Source organism: Puntigrus tetrazona, chromosome 23, assembly GCF_018831695.1.
Source record: "Puntigrus tetrazona isolate hp1 chromosome 23, ASM1883169v1, whole genome shotgun sequence".
NCBI classification, from domain to species: domain Eukaryota; kingdom Metazoa; phylum Chordata; class Actinopteri; order Cypriniformes; family Cyprinidae; genus Puntigrus; species Puntigrus tetrazona.
This window is the reverse complement of record NC_056721.1, coordinates 883058-900475: the sequence shown is the minus strand read 5'-3', so window position 1 is coordinate 900475 and position 17418 is coordinate 883058. Positions and strand designations below refer to the sequence as shown.

At 36.4% G+C, this 17418-nt stretch overlaps 2 protein-coding genes across 6 annotated transcripts; one reads left to right on the top strand and one right to left on the bottom strand.

Moving 5' to 3' along the window:
• Window positions 1-709: 709 nt before the first annotated feature.
• Window positions 710-4193, bottom strand: cnbpa (CCHC-type zinc finger, nucleic acid binding protein a). Its single transcript, XM_043225491.1, has 5 exons — window positions 4097-4193; window positions 2544-2655; window positions 2400-2465; window positions 2099-2297; window positions 710-1732 (listed from the first exon to the last, which is right to left on the bottom strand). Exons 2-5 carry the CDS (start codon window positions 2650-2652, stop codon window positions 1615-1617), a joined length of 492 nt encoding a protein of 163 aa, XP_043081426.1. The 5' UTR covers window positions 2653-2655; window positions 4097-4193; the 3' UTR covers window positions 710-1614.
• A 959-nt stretch (window positions 4194-5152) lies between these two features.
• On the top strand, window positions 5153-17284 carry raf1a (Raf-1 proto-oncogene, serine/threonine kinase a). 5 transcript variants are annotated; one of them, XM_043225134.1, is made up of 18 exons: window positions 5153-5221; window positions 6373-6579; window positions 8171-8283; window positions 9130-9232; window positions 9308-9465; window positions 10212-10304; window positions 11584-11683; window positions 12308-12361; window positions 12987-13011; window positions 13106-13215; window positions 14123-14240; window positions 14324-14408; window positions 14618-14794; window positions 14878-14924; window positions 15490-15608; window positions 15701-15832; window positions 16130-16264; window positions 16682-17284. In XM_043225134.1, the coding sequence occupies exons 2-18, from the start codon at window positions 6397-6399 to the stop codon at window positions 16820-16822; spliced, it is 1893 nt and encodes a 630-aa protein (XP_043081069.1). In that variant the 5' UTR covers window positions 5153-5221; window positions 6373-6396; the 3' UTR covers window positions 16823-17284. The 5 variants fall into 5 exon arrangements, with proteins under 5 accessions (XP_043081069.1, XP_043081068.1, XP_043081071.1 ...); XM_043225133.1 differs by having other exon boundaries at window positions 11539-11683; XM_043225136.1 differs by lacking the exon at window positions 10212-10304 and having other exon boundaries at window positions 11539-11683.
• Window positions 17285-17418: the final 134 nt, after the last annotated feature.

Here is a 17418-nt window from a genome sequence, read left to right as displayed (position 1 = left end):
CTAAACATTATCTCCTCAATAAACCAATAACACAAATAGAATTCTGTATATTATAGACGTTACATACATTAATGCAATTTTTTTTTTTTTTTAAGGTATACGAATTAATTTTTTTCCTTCAGTATCTAGCAATTCAAAACTTGTCCCACAGGAGCGCAAAACAAATCACCCATATCCTCTTTAATGGCACAGAAAAAAAATGCCAAAACAGAGCTAATTAAGCATTTTTTTTCTACTTTATTTACTTACCCATGCTGCGTTTTCACTTAAATATTGAAACATTTAAATAATTGTTTTTTCTTTTAAATCAGGTCCTTACAATTAATTTAACAAAAACTTTTTAAAAGAAAAAACTGCATTAATGACTGGAAATTACACAGCAGATAAAAAACTCGACATGCACTCAGATACATTTTGCTCTTAATTCGAATGGATGGCTTGTCTGCAACACTTCAACCGTAAATATTTATAACCTGATGAATTTAGATTGCAAAAGTCTGCTTCTCAATGTGGATTAACCTTTTGTGTACATGTTAACTACTTAATAGACCAATTGTGTCTTATGTAGCAGCTTGTATCATTGAATACTTAACAGTCACCTCTTCTTCCAAAAGTTTTCTCCCAAATTTTAGCCCCAATTAATGCAAAAAAACCCCAGCCATTTAATTTGTTCTAATAAAAAGAAAACCACATCACAAAACAGGCAGAATCCTCATCCTCCTCCAACTTTATTGACAGCTTAAAATTACATATCTATGTTCTAGGACTTAAGTTGCAATTTCCTTCTGACTTAAAAACTGAGTACAAGCAATGATATTCTTACAGTAGTCCAAGTGATATTGTACAAAAATATCTGATTTCTGTGAAAACATTCTTTTTTTTTTTTTTGCAAATTGTTGCTAATTTCACGTCTCTATTGTACTGGATAATTTAAAGGTAGAAAGGACTAAAATTACTGTGTAATGTTCAGCATTAACAAGCAGTTTGCTGAACCTGCAAACATGACTTTAGAAAAAAAAAAAAAAATCTAAAATAAAAAAAAAAGGCAAAATAAAAAAAAAAAAAAAAAAACCAAAATGATTTCTGAAAGTCAAATTAATTGAAATATACCATTATAACATATTTCCTTAGGAGACACACACACTTTGCAAGTGGGCACCAGATCATAATGGACTTCCTGTGATGAAAATGGCCTTTCTTAAGTCTGCTTTCACTTTTCTCCATATAACCACTAAACAAAAGAAAACGAAACACCAGAATTGAGCCTTCGTCTGACTTCTCTCTTACATTTGAGATATGGTTCACTTCCATGAACCCAGAGGTTGCCTGTGGCGCCGGATGTCCCAGTAATGGATCTTTTCACCAGTGGCGAGGAAAGGGGTCCCTTAACAAAGCGTCATAATTTCACCTCTACCTAAATAAACATTTCAATTTAAACGCAATATGTTTTTTTTTTTTTTTCACCCCTTTTCTTCGTAACAAAGGAAAAACAAAACTCAAAGCTGCTCACTGGCCTGGGAAAGGCCTCTGCTTGCCAGCCTTTGGCCAATGAAGAGGATTCAGAGAAGAGAAACAACCATCAATCAGGAAAGGAGGGGTGACAGAGGAAAGGAGTTACGCAGACGCTTCAATGGTGCATTCTCTGGCCAGGTGACCGGTCTTGCCGCAGTTGTAGCAGTTCACCTCAGTCGCCTTGCTGCACTGCACAGCCACATGACCGATCTCGCCACACCTGCAAACCAACACACATTTAGCTGACTGCTAAATTCAAAGGCTATTATAATGACAATTATGCATAATAACATGCAAATTACCCTAATAACCCCAACCATATAGTAAGTACATGTAGTTAATATTACCCAGTACTTAAATGTATAATTACGGTGTAACAAGGACACCTTAAAATAAAGCGGAACTGTAATTTACTCCCAAATACGTTTCTATGAAATTCTAATTTAGATAACATTTGTAGCATGCACTCAGCTATAAACCACAATGATTAAGTTTAGAACAACGCACAAAATGATTTCACTTGGACATTATTAAATATTTTTTGTGTGAATAATCCTTCAAAGAATAAAGCTCTGACAGGACTTACCGGTAACATTTGACCTTGTCACACAGTTTCTGGATGTGTCCGAACCCTCCGCAGGAGTAGCACTTCTGCTCGTTGGCGTGGTCACAGTCACGGGCCACGTGACCGGCTTTCCCGCAGTTATAGCAACACTGCTCTCTCTCCTTTTTGGGTTCTTTACAGTCTCTGGAAATATGGCCACTCCGGTGGCAATTGTAGCATGCTGTATTTTAAAGCAGAAACGATCAACAATAAAGACAGAGTGCCGACTGAACAACATCCCTAATTCTTACTAATCGGAGTGCAGTGAGGTAGAGCATCTTACCATCCTCAGTCTGTTCGCAATCTCTTGCGATGTGGCCCTGTTCTCCACACCTGTAACAGAACAGATCTACAGAGAGAAAGAGCGCCTCAGTCAGACTGCATCTGTCTCAAAGCAGTGCTATTTAAATAACTGGAGAAGCCGTACCCTTTCCTCGTCCCCGGCCTCGGCCCCGTCCTCGACTGGCATTAGGACAATTCTTGATCCAGTGTCCGGAGCGGCCGCATCCAAAGCACTCGCTGGTACTCATATCCATTATCTGTGGAGATAAAGCCACAAACTCTTGATTTCATTCATGCTAACCACAGAGTGTTCAATGCAGGAGTGAAAGATCGCGTTATATTTATTGCAAGTCACACTTCATTATATGTCATCAGACAACTTTAATAATTTTCTAACAAATGTTTTCTACTGGTCACGCTTTCAAAATCCAATACTTGAATTAAGAGAATTCTAATTATAATAATTAAAGACGAATACAAGGTTAAATATCATAACAGTGTAATATATATATACACGATACTGTTTTTAAAATGAAATTTAAAAAATTAAAGCATATACACAAACCCAAATAGGAAAGGTTTGTGTTTAATGCCATTTCAGCTTCTGTGGCTCCCAAATAAATCAGTTATAATAAGCAGGTTTCCTATTTTGTGACCTAAACTTCTGAAACATTTTAGAGTGGTCACTACAATTTAAAAAAAGAAATCTCAGTAACTGTAACAGATTAATTTATTTTGTGATTAAATTACATAATTTGTGTCAGTTAATCCCCAACACTGGTTACAATGTAGGGAGTCTACATTCAGTTTTATTTTCACTGTGATATTTTTAAGAGAATTACCATTCACAGAACATGCAGTCTAAGTTTTCTTTTAACGTTATTCCTCAAATATCAGACACCATCTTTTTAGGATAACTAAAAAAAACTTGATTATTAAAATGGAAACATGTTAGAAACATCTCGTGTTAGGAAACTACTGTAAACGGGAATGCTGATGGCACATGGCACACATGGTCCTAGCACCAAGGCTACTGCTAACTGCCAACAAATCTAACAAAACGAACAGGTTTCACGTTGGAAACGACAAATAACACTCAGAACTTAATTTAAAAACGGGTTTCGTTAAGGCCAAAAGTGCTATATGGTGGTGTAACACCAGTAACCGCTTACTGGCCATCTGAATATTTATTATCAGTCATGGAAATGCAGACTATTATTCTTATCAGGGACGCATTAACGCAGTAAGCAACAAAGTCTTAAATCGGCCTCATTAATACATGTGTTTAGAGATGCACAGGGATTAAATGACACGATTGAAGGAAAGTCACATGTTTAAATGCTCCACAGCCTCACAACCTCAACACTGGGCCTCATCGTGCATTTTCACGCAAAAACTTCAACCAAACACTTAATTCTATCACTATTCTGCCGAAATGTGTGATTTTATGAGCTGCTGTGCGCTTTATTTCTGCAATCGCACATGTGCACGTGCACTTATATGAGAGTTTCCCGCGCAGGCTCGAGCTGCAGCAGGCCTCAGCTAGCTCAACGGCCGTGATTAAACACACTCGATGCATACACGAACCATGCGGTTAATACAATAACAGCTAACATTAAACATGTAACGAACCGTGGAGTTAATATAGACAAAATCCGTTGGAAATGCGACTTTATCGCCGATAATACGCGTACTCACCTATAGCGAACACTAGCCTGTTAGCTGTGACTCACTGCTGTTTACTCCTCCCTTCAGCACTGCGCATGAATCCACTGAGTGACGGATACAGTAGCCAATAAGTGATCCCGATTCAGAGCGGGGTGACCAATGAGTATCGAAGGCTTGGAGACGCCCCTCCATTCTGACCAATCACTGATCGGAAAGGTACACGGCCTGCCCACAGCAACAACCCTGCTGTAATGTTCAGAACGGAATATTATCGCTGGTTGCTGTGGCGTTACTGTTATAATTTAACACATAGAACTACTTAAATAAACAAGTGTGCTATTCCATACATCACATATAATACGTTCATATATGTAATCAGAGTTTAGTTATGAGGCACAACTCAAACTGACAGAAAGTTGTTAATTATTTTTAACCAGCAGTTCAGGCCAGTAAAACAGGCCAGTTTAAATTCTGATTTAATGAGTCCAAAATCTAAAATTTGGTCAGTCATCAGAAATTCCCCGGAATCATGTTTCACTCCTATTTCTATTGACATATAAAGCAACCTTTACCCTCAAATCTAGGAGCTAAATCTATAAAAATAATAATAATAATAATAATAATAATAATAATAATAATAATAATAATAATAATTAATACGTGCATGTTGTAGGGCTTGAGCAAAGCAAAATCGGCATGTTTACTATTAAGGTCATATTTTACATGGCATAAAAGTAAAAGTAGTATAGTGGAATGTTATTATTGAATTCAGCCATTAATTTATTAAATGATACATTTTCAACATATTTTGCTACAAAACTCCTACAGTTGTATAGAAAAACCTGCATTTAGTTAATTGTTCATTTTCATGGCTTTTCATCGTATTACACATATGGCCACGGCCATGTCGTGAGTATTTTAAATTATATTGTGTAATAATCAATAAACCAATGACCATATGACTGAACGTAAAATAATTAGTAAGCAGAAACCCTCAGCTACTGAAATATCAGTGTGTGTGTGTGTGTGTGTACAAGTTTATATATCCTGGTGGGGACTTAAAAATGAATAGACGGTGGGGTGACGCTTGTGGCGGCGGTGACGTCACTCGTTTTTTCAGGTTATGGCGGAGCTGAACTCTTCAAACTTTTTCTGGTGAGCGTTTAGCGTCTATAAATGCTTTAAGAGTGTCGTATTTGTAACGTATCTCTGTTTTTCGTCTGGCGATTAGAACTGGCTTTTGTAGTGATTCTACAGTTTTCTGTCTGATTTGATAGGTTTATGTAGAAAAGAAATAAGGGCCGCAGAGGTAACGTTAATAAGTAGCTGCTCAACAGTTCCCCCAACACTTCATGCCGGTGTAAACAATCTCTTTATGCGTTTATGAAATAATGTTCCTGATAATAAAGATAGTTTTTGAGTTTTACTTCTTTTCCATTAAGTTTACACCCTGTCCGATGACATCTTACCGACTGACTGTTTTGATCATCTGCGAATAGCACGCAAACAGTTATATAGTTATATAATCGAGTAAGAGCATACGTGCAAAACCATGTTTGTTTGGGATGAGAAAGGTTTTTTATTAAACGTATAGACTCTGATAACATAAACAACAGCGTTAGCATTTATTTAATGTTTGATCTAACGTGATTGGATCTTGACAACTAAGGTTCCTGATAACATAATCATAAATGCCTGTATGTTTGTTTTATTATTTTGACAGATTTAAAAAAAAAAAAATTAAGAAAGTTTCTATAGTTGAGAGAAGTTATCAGTACAGTTTGCAGATTCAATGTCAATGTTGATAATGCGATTAATTGCATTCAAAATAAAAGTTTTTGTTTACATGATGTATACGTGTGTACTCTGTATAAATAATACACATACTGCATAAATTTCGGAAATGTGTGCATATATTTATAAATATATAAATGTAAATATATTTATTATATAAACAGTATGTTTTTCTTATAATGTGCATGCATGTGCGTTTACACACAGTTTGTAACTGCTATCAAATAATAGACTAGCCCTTTGTAATTTAAAAAAATAAGCTAAGAAGTGAATCGTGTCCATTGTCTCACAAGAGTCACTGTTTCTCTGTCTTTTATCATCTGCTGTTGATGCCACGTTTGTTCATAGCATGAGCTTGCAGAAATCTGATAAGCGTCACAGTGCGACGAAGTTTGATTGAATATGCTTGGTTTGGTCAATTTAAAGCCTGTAACCCAGTGTTTGTTCAGATAGCATCATGGTGAAGGCTGCAGTTCTCTGATTCAACCTTTTGTTTTCCTTTTTTTATCCAGACGCAAGTACTAGAGGCTTTTGTAATGGAGCAACTTCAGGGAGCGTGGAGATCTGTCACCAACGGTCTGGGAATGAAGGAGTCTGGTTTTGAGAGCTCGTGTGTGTCTCCTGTGATCCAAGGAGTGCCATGTGTGCACCGCTCCTCAGACGACTCCAGAGCCAGCCGCACCATCCGAGTCTTTCTGCCCAACCAGCAGCGCACTGTGGTGAGTGAGCTACTATTAGCAGCATTTTACTGTAAAGTTACATCAAATGTCTGCCTGGTTGGATCTTTTACAGGTTTTACCTATATAGTATGAAAACTTACTGTTAACCTGTTATTTAACTACTATGTACTTACACCAAAAAATAAGTACAATGTGCTTATTGTGTTCATATTGTACTGCAAATCACTTTTGCTGCAGTTGAGGTGGGATATGGGTAGGGATCGTTATGGTTAGGGATAGGTTTAGTGGTATGGCTAGGTTTGAGGTGTAAGGAATCAACAGTGTAATTATGTACAAAGTACAAAAATGTGTTACAGATGTAATTACATATTGGTATTTTTTAAAACATAAGAACAATGTAAAAACATGTATGCACACTATAAGCGCATTGTACCAAATGATTAATTTAAAAGTAATAAACACCGTAGTGTATTACATTGTGTAGAGCAAATGAAAAATCACACACAATTAATTTTTTTTTGTTAATTGCAGAGACAGTCTCTGTAATCAAATCAACATTCGTCACTAGATCTAATTAGCGCAGCCTAACAATTCTTTAGCAGATTTGAATGATAGAACCATATTAGTGTGTTATTTGTAAGCTAGGTTAAAGAGATGTGTCTTTATTCTAGATTTAAACTGTTTTTTTAAATTTAAGTGTGTCTGCTTCCCAAACAGTGTTCTGGAGCTAAATAGGAAATACTGTGAGAGGAGGCTATAATTAAAACAATGCACCTCCTGCAGAGTCTTCAGCCTATTGAGGCCATAACCTGTACTTGCCGGGACAGCCACTTTATGATTACAGACGTGATGTAGTGATGCTCGAATTTCCTGTCAAAACCTACCCATACCACTCAAATTAGAAAACATTGTTACAAGCTAATCGTTGTGAATCGGGCTAAAGTTAGGCTATAGTTTTGAACACTGGTTAGTTATGTATTAGCTCAAATATTGATTTCTTTTAACCAAAAACAGTTACAAACTAATAATGTAACGTAACTGAATAATGAAGTGTGATGAATAACACTATTCTATATTAAAATAAAATGCTAATACTTACTACTTTTTCAAATATGAATTTGAATCAGTTTCACACTTAAAATCAGAAAGCTTTTATTTTGATGGGTTGCCAGCTGCCGGGTTTAGCGCAGCTGATTAAACAGCTTCAGTGAATTAGAATGGTAATTGTGCATTAACAGATGTCAACCATGTTGGTGCACAAACGAGCAATATGAACTTATTTACACAGTACATTTTTTTGGCCCGTGTAACACTTATATGCACCCCTGCTTATGAGTACTAATAAACAGCTAATATGCATGCTAATAAGCAGCTGGCTAATAGTAAGAAATGGTCCTTTAACTAAAGCGGTACCAGTCAAAACTGATGTAGTAATAATTGCCTTTCAACCGTAATCATTCAGTTTATTGGAATGGATTTTGCAGACTGCTTTTACAGAAGAATCCTGCCAATATTATTGTCTATAGGAACAAATAAATGCAAATAGGAAAATGAAATGCAGTTTAACCATATGCATAGATTATGTGGTGTTATTTTGCTTTTTGAAATGACGTGCACGCTCCTCCTGAAGGTGAATGTGCGTCCAGGCATGACGCTGCACAGCTGTCTGATCAAAGCACTGAAGGTTCGAGGTCTCCAGCCGGAGTGCTGCGCTGTCTTCAGTCTCCATCCGGGACAGAGGAGGTCGGTTCACACCTGCTAAATCTTCTTACTTCAGTGCATGCACAACAAAAGGCTATAGAAATATTAGGATGCATTAGGTGTATTTTTTAGCAATATACAGCAATACATTGTATAGGTCTAAATGATATTACTATAAATGGGAGAAAAGTGCAATCCGGCAGAATTAGTCCCGCCCTTCTAAATAAAAGAACCCTTTGCCGATATCTAAAGTCATAATGTGCATTCAGCAAGTTAAAGCCATACAGCGGATAATTATATAGACATAAAACCTTGATCTGAGTTGAAATATTTGAAAGCCAAGCTTCAGTGAAGAAGCAGTTGCTTGTAAGCTGCAAGTTCAAACTAGACTTGATATTTAAGGAAGACGGTGTGGTCATAGCGTGTATTACACAAAATTTCACCACGGAAAGTAATTAAATAAATAGTTGTCACGTGATCCATTGCAGTCTACAAAACGGTCGTTTGCAGCAGCAGAGAGAGGGAGTCCAGGATGACATAATGTATAAGAATATTGCATTGTGAAATAAAAAAACAAAAACAAATGCAACACACATTTGCCTGCTCTCAGCACATGCAGCATCAGAATCACATTGATTTTTAACAATCAATGAAGAATAAGAGGTCGACCAATACTGATTTTTTTCTGATATCTATTAGAAGACATGTCCAAAATCATATAGTATTGATTCCGATTACCAAGATCTACTAGTACTCATGTTTATTGTAATACATAGAATTACTTTCAACCCATATTTTGTCATTGAAAACTGTGAATAACAATGAAAATGTTCGCTTTCAGCTCACAGCTAATGCTGTCTTTAAACCTTGTTGCATTTGTATTTGCAGCAAAAAGTCTCGCATGGACTGGAACACAGACTCTACCTCACTCATTGGGCAGGAACTTCTAGTGGAGGTTTTGGACCATGTTCCCTTAACTACACACAATTTTGTAAGTGCCGCAAACCTGAACATTTCTTTTCAGTTAGAACATAAAAAGAGTCCTGAATCGAATTGTTTTTTTCAGGTTAGAAAAACATTTCTGAAATTGGCTTTCTGCGACATATGCCAGAAGTTCCTGTTAAATGGTTTTCGTTGTCAAACGTGTGGCTACAAGTTCCACGAGCACTGCAGCACAAAAGTGCCCACAATGTGTGTCGACTGGACTAACATCAGACAACTTTTGTGAGTGTTTCCTATATAGTCACCGAATACATCTAACAACTTAAAAACTGTAATAAATATAATAAATATATCATTATTTAAGTGAAATGTGACCCTGGAGCACAAAGCCAGTCATCGGTAACCCAGGTATATTTGTAGTAATGGACTTTTTTCACTGGTGCTAACATTGGTCTGCTTAATACAAACATAAAAAATTAAATCTTCGGAAATATGCTATCGGGGCAAATCTTGAAAAATACAAAGGAAACCAAACCAAAAAAAAGAACAAAGGCATTCTTCACCCAAGTAATAGGAAATAGAGATTAAAAAAGTATTTTTAATACCACCCATGTATTTTTAGCATTCCCGCTTGATCAAATAGCAAAAGAAAAACTCTTATTTTTAATAAAAGCAAAAAAACGGAGAGAGAACGATGTCAAATTTCCTATCCCTCCCATAGATGCTGCATTAGAAAAACGATCTTTTTATGTGATGCAAAGCTAATATAATACAAAGAATAGTGTTATACATGTCCATACATTAAAAAAAACCCAAATATGAACTTAAACGTACACATACACATACATTCTTAGCCAAGGGTCCACAGCCAAAATTACACTTGTATGGGTAAAAATTATACATTTTACGTCAAAAAATCATTACGATATTAAATACAGATCATGTTCCATGAAGATATTTTGTAGGTTGAATATTTAATGTGGTAGGAAAAAAGAGGAGTGAACATTTGATGTGAATGCGTTTGACAGATTGTTTCCGACACCTGGTGAAGGTAGCACTCCGTCTCTACCTGCACTTACATCTCGCAGAATGAGGGAGTCCCTGACCAGGATCCCCAGCAGGTAACCGCTGCTTTCTGTAAATGTGCAATGGGCCTCGTTCATGAAACGTATCTAAAGATATGAAAAAGACAATCTTCTGGATTTACAAACGCATCGTAAACCCCAGATTTGATGGTTAATCTTGAAAAATCATTATGTGACAAAATGTATATAGAGAGAATATATATATATATATATATATATATATATATATATATATATATATATATATATATATATATATATAGTGATATGATCTCTTTTGACATGGTAGTGGGACTGGAAAACTCAGTTCTCATTTTCTTCAGGAAAATATGCTTATCTAGTTTTGCTCTTCTGTAAACTGTTTTAAAAGGGTCATGCATTTTTATCAAGATTTCTGCAATCTCACCAATACTGTCATCATAACACAATGTAGTTAAAAGACGCAGTAGAACAAGGTTCTTTATTGGCATCAAATGTTCTATGAAGAATCCTGAACATCCATGGAACCTTTCAAATGCAGAAAAGCTTCTCTGTACTTGAAAAAGCATTTTCAGATCTTTTAAATGGAGAGTTTATTCCTCCGTTTTTTAAGATTCTGAAAAATCTAATCTCAATCTAACCTCAGTTAAGTTACTTTGAATATGTTATGTCAAAAATGTTCTGAAAAAGCTAACTAACATAATAAACACAATAAAAACATGATGAAAAAATAACAGACTTTTCTGTTTTGGCAAATAAACGTATCAAATGTTCTTCAAAACGGTTCTTTTAGGAACCGTTTATTGAAAGGTTCCTTTGGGAACTTAAAATGGTTATTCTATGGCATTCCTTTGGGACCTTTATTTTTAAGAATGCTGTGTAAACCGAGTCATTGATTATAACAAAAGTTTTGGCGAGAATGCAGAAATTAAATTACTGATAGATTTGCTCTGATCTTGAACTGACTGCTGCATAAGTTATAAAGACAATCTTTGATAAAATCATCACGATAGAGAGAACTATCAGGGACAGTTTGAAGCTGATCATTAACTCTCTGGCTGAATTCCCTAATGCATAAACAGCATAAACCACTTCGGAACAAAGAACATCTTACATATTATGCCCATCACAGGTTAAAATGGGTAATGAGTAATGCTTTTTCAGGTTATTATACAAGTCCCCCACCACCCCAGATCTAGTCTCTAGAAATAGCTAGTCTTTTTTCCATAACATTTTCGGTGTATATGCTGTAGCCTGAGACGTGTGTTCATTTGTCGCATGTTCCCATTAGCTCTGTGCACGGACATTCAAACCCTCACGTCTTCAATTTCACCAGCACTTACCCCCCATCTGGAGCGGCTCTGACGCAGAGACTGCGCTCCACCTCCACTCCCAACGTCTGCACCACCGTGGCTGTCGACAGCAGCCAGATTGAGGTAAACGCCAGCCCCTGCTCCTCTCGATTGATTTAGTCATGACGACTGTTTGCTTTTCACCTATCCCCATCCTCTACTAATCTTTACAATTCTCTTTTGCTCAGCAAGCCTGCGTTTATTTATCAAAATACAGCAAAAGCGGTACAATTTTGGAATATTTTCATTATTTAATTTTAAAATGTAATATATTTCTGGGATTTCAGCATCATTGCCACAGTGACATAATCTTTAAGTATGTTTATATGTATATTTATATTTATATATGATATAATGTTGATCAGCAAATATTAGCATTTCTGAAGGATCAATGCAGAGTAAAAATGCTGAAAACTCTGCTTTGATCACAGGTATAAATTACATTTTAACAGATATTCAAATAGAAACTATTATTTTAACTAGTCTAAATATTTCACAAAAAAATGCAATTTTTGCTGTATTTTAGATCAAATATATGCTGGCTTAAATATATGCTCTTACTTTTCAAAACCTTTTGACTTGTAGTCTATCTGCTCCCCACAAGCTTCGTTAATTCAAACTTATAAATTGTCAGATTTGCTGTTCTTTCCGTTTCCCTTGTTCCTCTTTCTCTTTGTCACGTTGTTGTTGTGCTGCGCCGGGGAGCAGCTCGGCACGTCTATGAGCTCCTGGTGCCCTCAGCAGTTTTGTCTAAAGAGAAGAGTAGGTATTTTTCTTCTCTGCAGTGGCTGTGTTTAAAACGGCGTGCAGCTAGCTGTCTTGTTGCTTTGATGGCCAAGCATTAGGTAGTGGCCTTACATATACAAGTTTTTCTTCAGTTTGCATGTTTGGATGCAGCCAGTGTTCGGTGTGAATAAGTCAGTCTATAAGCAAAACAGCTTAATCGCAGCAGCAGTTACTCTTTCATATTTAAAAGGGGTAGTTTTTGAGAGATCAATAATTAAAAGGTCTTAAAAGGTGAGAAGTGTGATGTAAAAAGAAACCAACTAATCAAACCATAACAGTGGGGAATGATCTAGTCTGATCTAAAAGTTTTAGCTTACACAATATATGTGTGCTTTGTATATTTATGTGTAACAAATGTGTTGTTTATATATTTAATATCATATTTTTAATATAAATTATGTGAATATAAATGCATACATGTAAATAGTTTGTAATATATACTGTATGTGTGTGTATTTATATATATACATAATAAATATACACAGAAAACACACACATTAGGCAAACAAAAACTTGTAATCGTTTAAAAGCGACAGCATATGAACAGTTATGAACAAATATGTCATTTTTAAAAAAAAAATTCTCTTTGCTTTTCATATAGGACGCTATACGTATTCATAGTTCAGGTAAGATTAAATCATCAATACATGTTTTTCGCTGTAGTTTAGTTAAGGCATACATATGGATCAGGTTAATGTTTATTTAACCGTTTCTCTACAGCTAGCAGTTCTCCAAATCAGAGCCCCACAGGCTGGAATCAATCCAACATACCCACCCTGGCCCAGAGAGAGCGGGCACCATCCCTCAATCCTCAGGAGAAAGTTAAAATTGTAAGCCCTGTCCTAATTCTGTTTGGTCGTTAGTTAAGCGGTATTGCAGGAGACTCGGATGCTAAGACCAGGAGTATTGCGTTCCGTCTTCAGCAGAACTCATTATTGAGAATGTGCTGTTGTTGTGCTGCAGTCATCAAGTCTAATGTCCTTATCACATAAAGAGAAGAAGAAACCCTAACATAAAACCAGTGGAACACGAGCACCGAGAGCCTTTGCATGAAAGTGAATATTTAGATTAGAAATATACCTTAACCTCCAAGTGTAGTGTACCATTACTTCAGGTTTTTCAGATCTTGAAGAGGTTCTTCATTTGTATTGCCTGAGTGTGTATACGAAAATGTACTATTGTGATGCTGTGATTATTTTAGACCTATGCATCAGTTTTTGACTTTGTAATACTACGTTTTTTAAGTGTTAGTATAAAAATCATAATGGGTGTTAATAATGCACCCCCCCCCCAAAAGTCTTGTTGTTGCGTAAAAATAAAAATCCAAAAGCTTTATTATAATTCACATTAATGGCAGTATAGCAAATACAATGATACAATTTTCAATTTTAGAATTTAGTAGTGCTTTACAATAAGGTTCCACTGAGCTAACTTAACATTTGTTTCTAGTAACTACACATGACCTCACTGAAAAATGTCTATTTTGATATTTACTAATGTGTTCATTAAATCAAAAGTATTAATATTATTGATTTCCGAGCTAATTTGAATTAACAATGAACAACTGTACTTTTATAAACGTACGTTACATTAGCAACTATTATAATATCCTTGTTAGTTCATATTTGGTAATTCATTAACTGATGGTAACTAATGGAACCTTAAAGATTTCTTGATGTGAAGTATGACTGTTAAGAACACTTCATTAGGCGCTTAAATTTAGTTACTGTTTTTTAGCGGCCTAGGGATAAGAGAGACTCAAGCTATTACTGGGAGATTGAAGCTAATGAAGTCATGCTGCTGAACAGGATTGGCTCGGGCTCCTTTGGAACCGTACACAAAGGAAAATGGCACGGTAAGCAGTGGTCAACCCTGCCAGCTCGAGTTAAACTTGGCTGTCGACAAGTTATAACCTGGTTAACTTGTAACACACTGTAGGTGATGTGGCTGTGAAGATATTAAAAGTCACCAACCCAACACCGGAGCAGTTTCAAGCCTTCCGCAATGAGGTGGCAGTTCTTAGGTGAGACGTTGAGACTGATTGTCAATAGGTTATTCTCCCCAGACCTAGATATACTGAGGAAGTGTAGGAGCAATGCAACATCGCTATGCTAAACTCTATTATGATTTAAGATTTCAGTCATGTCTCCCACCCCTGTTGCCTCGCTTAATTATGTTTGCGCTTGATGCATCTAAGTTGTTGCGTCCTGTTGTCCTTTTTGCTTCCAACAGGAAAACCAGACACGTCAACATCCTGTTGTTCATGGGCTACATGACGAAAGAAAATCTAGCAATTGTGACGCAGTGGTGTGAAGGCAGCAGCCTCTACAAACACCTCCACGTGCAAGAGACCAACTTCCAGATGTTTCAGCTGATAGATATCGCCAGACAGACCGCTCAGGGCATGGAGTGAGTTTCACATGCTGAGACTGACGGATGTGTCTTCATTAAGTGTGTATTACTTTACTGTATATGTCTTTTTTTTCCCACAGCTATCTTCATGCGAAAAACATAATCCACCGTGACATGAAATCAAACAGTATCCTTTTTATGAGACACCTAATTTCATTCTGTTGTTTAAAGATTTAAAGATGGATAGGTTTAGTCATTAGCATTTAGTCTCCACTAACCATTCATGAAACATCTGATGCCTTTTGAGCACAATAATGGTCAAATCTTCCAGTAGGAGGGCCCTTATTTGTTATGTATATACTTGGGCAAAGTACATCCATGTGTAAAAAGAATGATTGAGTCACATTTTTGTCTTAGACAAAGCTCTTTCTTAACCTATGCATGTAACGTTATGCTAATAATAACGCTCTATGAACAGAGACTTAATAAAATGTGGATAAATCACTTGATCAACTTAAGTTATAAGGCTCTTATACCTTGTCTTCCATCTTCCGTGCATGAGTGTCAAGTTGGAGAAGGAGGATAATGTAGAAGAAACAAGCAAACAACAAAATAAATCTAACACCCATTTATTTAATTTAAGAAATAACATCTCTTTTTGTATTATCATACCTGATATTTCTTGCGGCCAGTATAAAAAGGTCTTGCTAACACAGAGTGCCAAACGCTGCTGGACTTTAACTCAAGCACAGACATCTTCTTACATGAAGGCCTGACAGTGAAGATCGGAGATTTCGGACTGGCCACTGTGAAGGCCAGGTGGAGTGGTTCTCAACAGGTGGAGCAAACTTCAGGATCTATTTTATGGATGGTCAGTGCATAGCTCAGAATCCCGCTTCATTGTGAACGTGTGTGTGTGTGTGTTATTGACCTTTACCCACGTTTATGTTCTTTGCCCCTCAGGCTCCTGAGGTGATCCGGATGCAGGACAGCAACCCGTACAGCTTCCAGTCAGATGTGTATTCTTATGGCATTGTGCTGTTTGAATTAATGACGGGGGAGCTGCCGTACTCACAGATAGCGAACCGAGATCAGGTAATAGTTGGGTCAATTTTACAAAACTATCCAGCTTCTATTATTTATTGTCTTTATTATTTTTCCTATTTGTCTTGTTGTCTACAGTCCTATTTTGTTTGGTTTTTAATGAAAATGTGATCTGGATATGGCAGATTGTGTAATTAAATTTTTTTTTTTCATTTTATTTTAAAGATTAAACAAGTTCCACAATAAAATTCTTGTGCTGTTGTGTAGTTAATACTACATATTTAATTGTATGCATTTATAGTGGTTCCCTGTGCTTTTTTTTTTTACATTTTTTACTGTTTTATTCAGATAATTTACATGGTTGGTCGAGGATATCTGTCTCCAGACCTCAGTAAGCTCTATAAGAGTTGTCCTAAAGCCATGAAAAGGCAGGTGGCTGACTGCGTCAAGAAGTCCAAGGACGAGAGGCCACTTTTCCCACAGGTCTGTTTGCTTTCCTTTAATAGATGATCTAACTCAACATACACGACGCAGATTCAGTAAGGTTATACAGTTGCTGCTTATGTTTTCCGGCATGTAATTGATTTAAATGTACGTATATGTAAAAATAATTATTTTAACTGTTCACACTTGCTAAAAACGTTTGCGCTCTAATCAGATATTTTATTTTAAACCACATTTAACAGATTTCTTTTTCTCATTTGTTTAAATGTATTAATGCAGGTGTAATATTACTACTAATTCTACGTCTAGGTACCCTTTAATAACTTAAATAACGTAATGCATTAAAATGGTTTATCACAGCACTGTTTAATTCTAATTGGCTACAGAAAAATGTTAATGAGAGAGCCATGGCAGACGAAGTAATAACACACACTTCTCTCTTATCTGTGTCCACAGATTCTGTCCTCCATTGAGCTGCTGCAGCATTCACTGCCCAAGATCAACCGCAGCGCCTCTGAACCCTCGCTTCACAGAGCGTCACAGAGTGAAGATATCAGCTCCTTCACACTCACCTCCATGAAGCTGCCAGTCTTTTAGAAGCCAAATACTATTGCTTTGCGCTCCTGCAAGGCCGTTTGTAGAATTTGTGACCGATCAACCGAATGCATGAATCAGAATATGAAGGAATCTCTTGAAATCTCAGCTGGAGAGCTCCATTCTTAGCTGACGTTGATCTCAGAAACGAGGGCTGTTTCCTGTGTTTGCGATCCAGTGATAGATGCACTTTGACAACCAGATTATAAGTAAACAAGCCCTCAGTTTCAAGTGTCTGAAAAGATGTTGCAGTCGATGCTCAAAGAGTGATAGTGTTTGAATATACACAAAAAGAGCTTTCGGATTTAGTCAGTATTGGGCTGTTATTGAACAGCGTTCGTTATTAAGATGCCGCATAGTCTTTTGCAAATTGAGCTCTATTTGCTGACGTCAAGTACTTTGAATGTGTTATTGACTGAGTACATACTGTTAATCAACTATTTTAATAAAATTGTTAAATACTCATTCCTATCGTTGTGTTTCTTCCTTTGCTGTGTTAATTGTAAAATTAAGTTGTCGGTCTACAATTCATACACCGTAATGACAAAGCAAAAACATTAAATAATTGCTTGAGTATTTATACGCAATTTATCTCGGTT

Bases quoted from the DNA above. Each gene is read 5' to 3' on its own strand.
- cnbpa (XM_043225491.1), bottom strand. From the start codon at position 2,652: ATGGATATGAGTACCAGCGAGTGCTTTGGATGCGGCCGCTCCGGACAC. The intron at 2,466-2,543 runs GTACGGCTTCTC...TTCTCTCTGTAG, and splicing joins AGGCCGGGGACGAGGAAAGG to ATCTGTTCTGTTACAGGTGT. The intron at 2,298-2,399 runs GTAAGATGCTCT...TTTAAAATACAG, and splicing joins TTGCGAACAGACTGAGGATG to CATGCTACAATTGCCACCGG.
- raf1a (XM_043225133.1), top strand. From the start codon at position 6,397: ATGGAGCAACTTCAGGGAGCGTGGAGATCTGTCACCAACGGTCTGGGA. The intron at 13,216-14,122 runs GTAAGCCCTGTC...ACTGTTTTTTAG, and splicing joins CTCAGGAGAAAGTTAAAATT to CGGCCTAGGGATAAGAGAGA. The intron at 14,925-15,489 runs GTATCCTTTTTA...ACTCAAGCACAG, and splicing joins CCGTGACATGAAATCAAACA to ACATCTTCTTACATGAAGGC.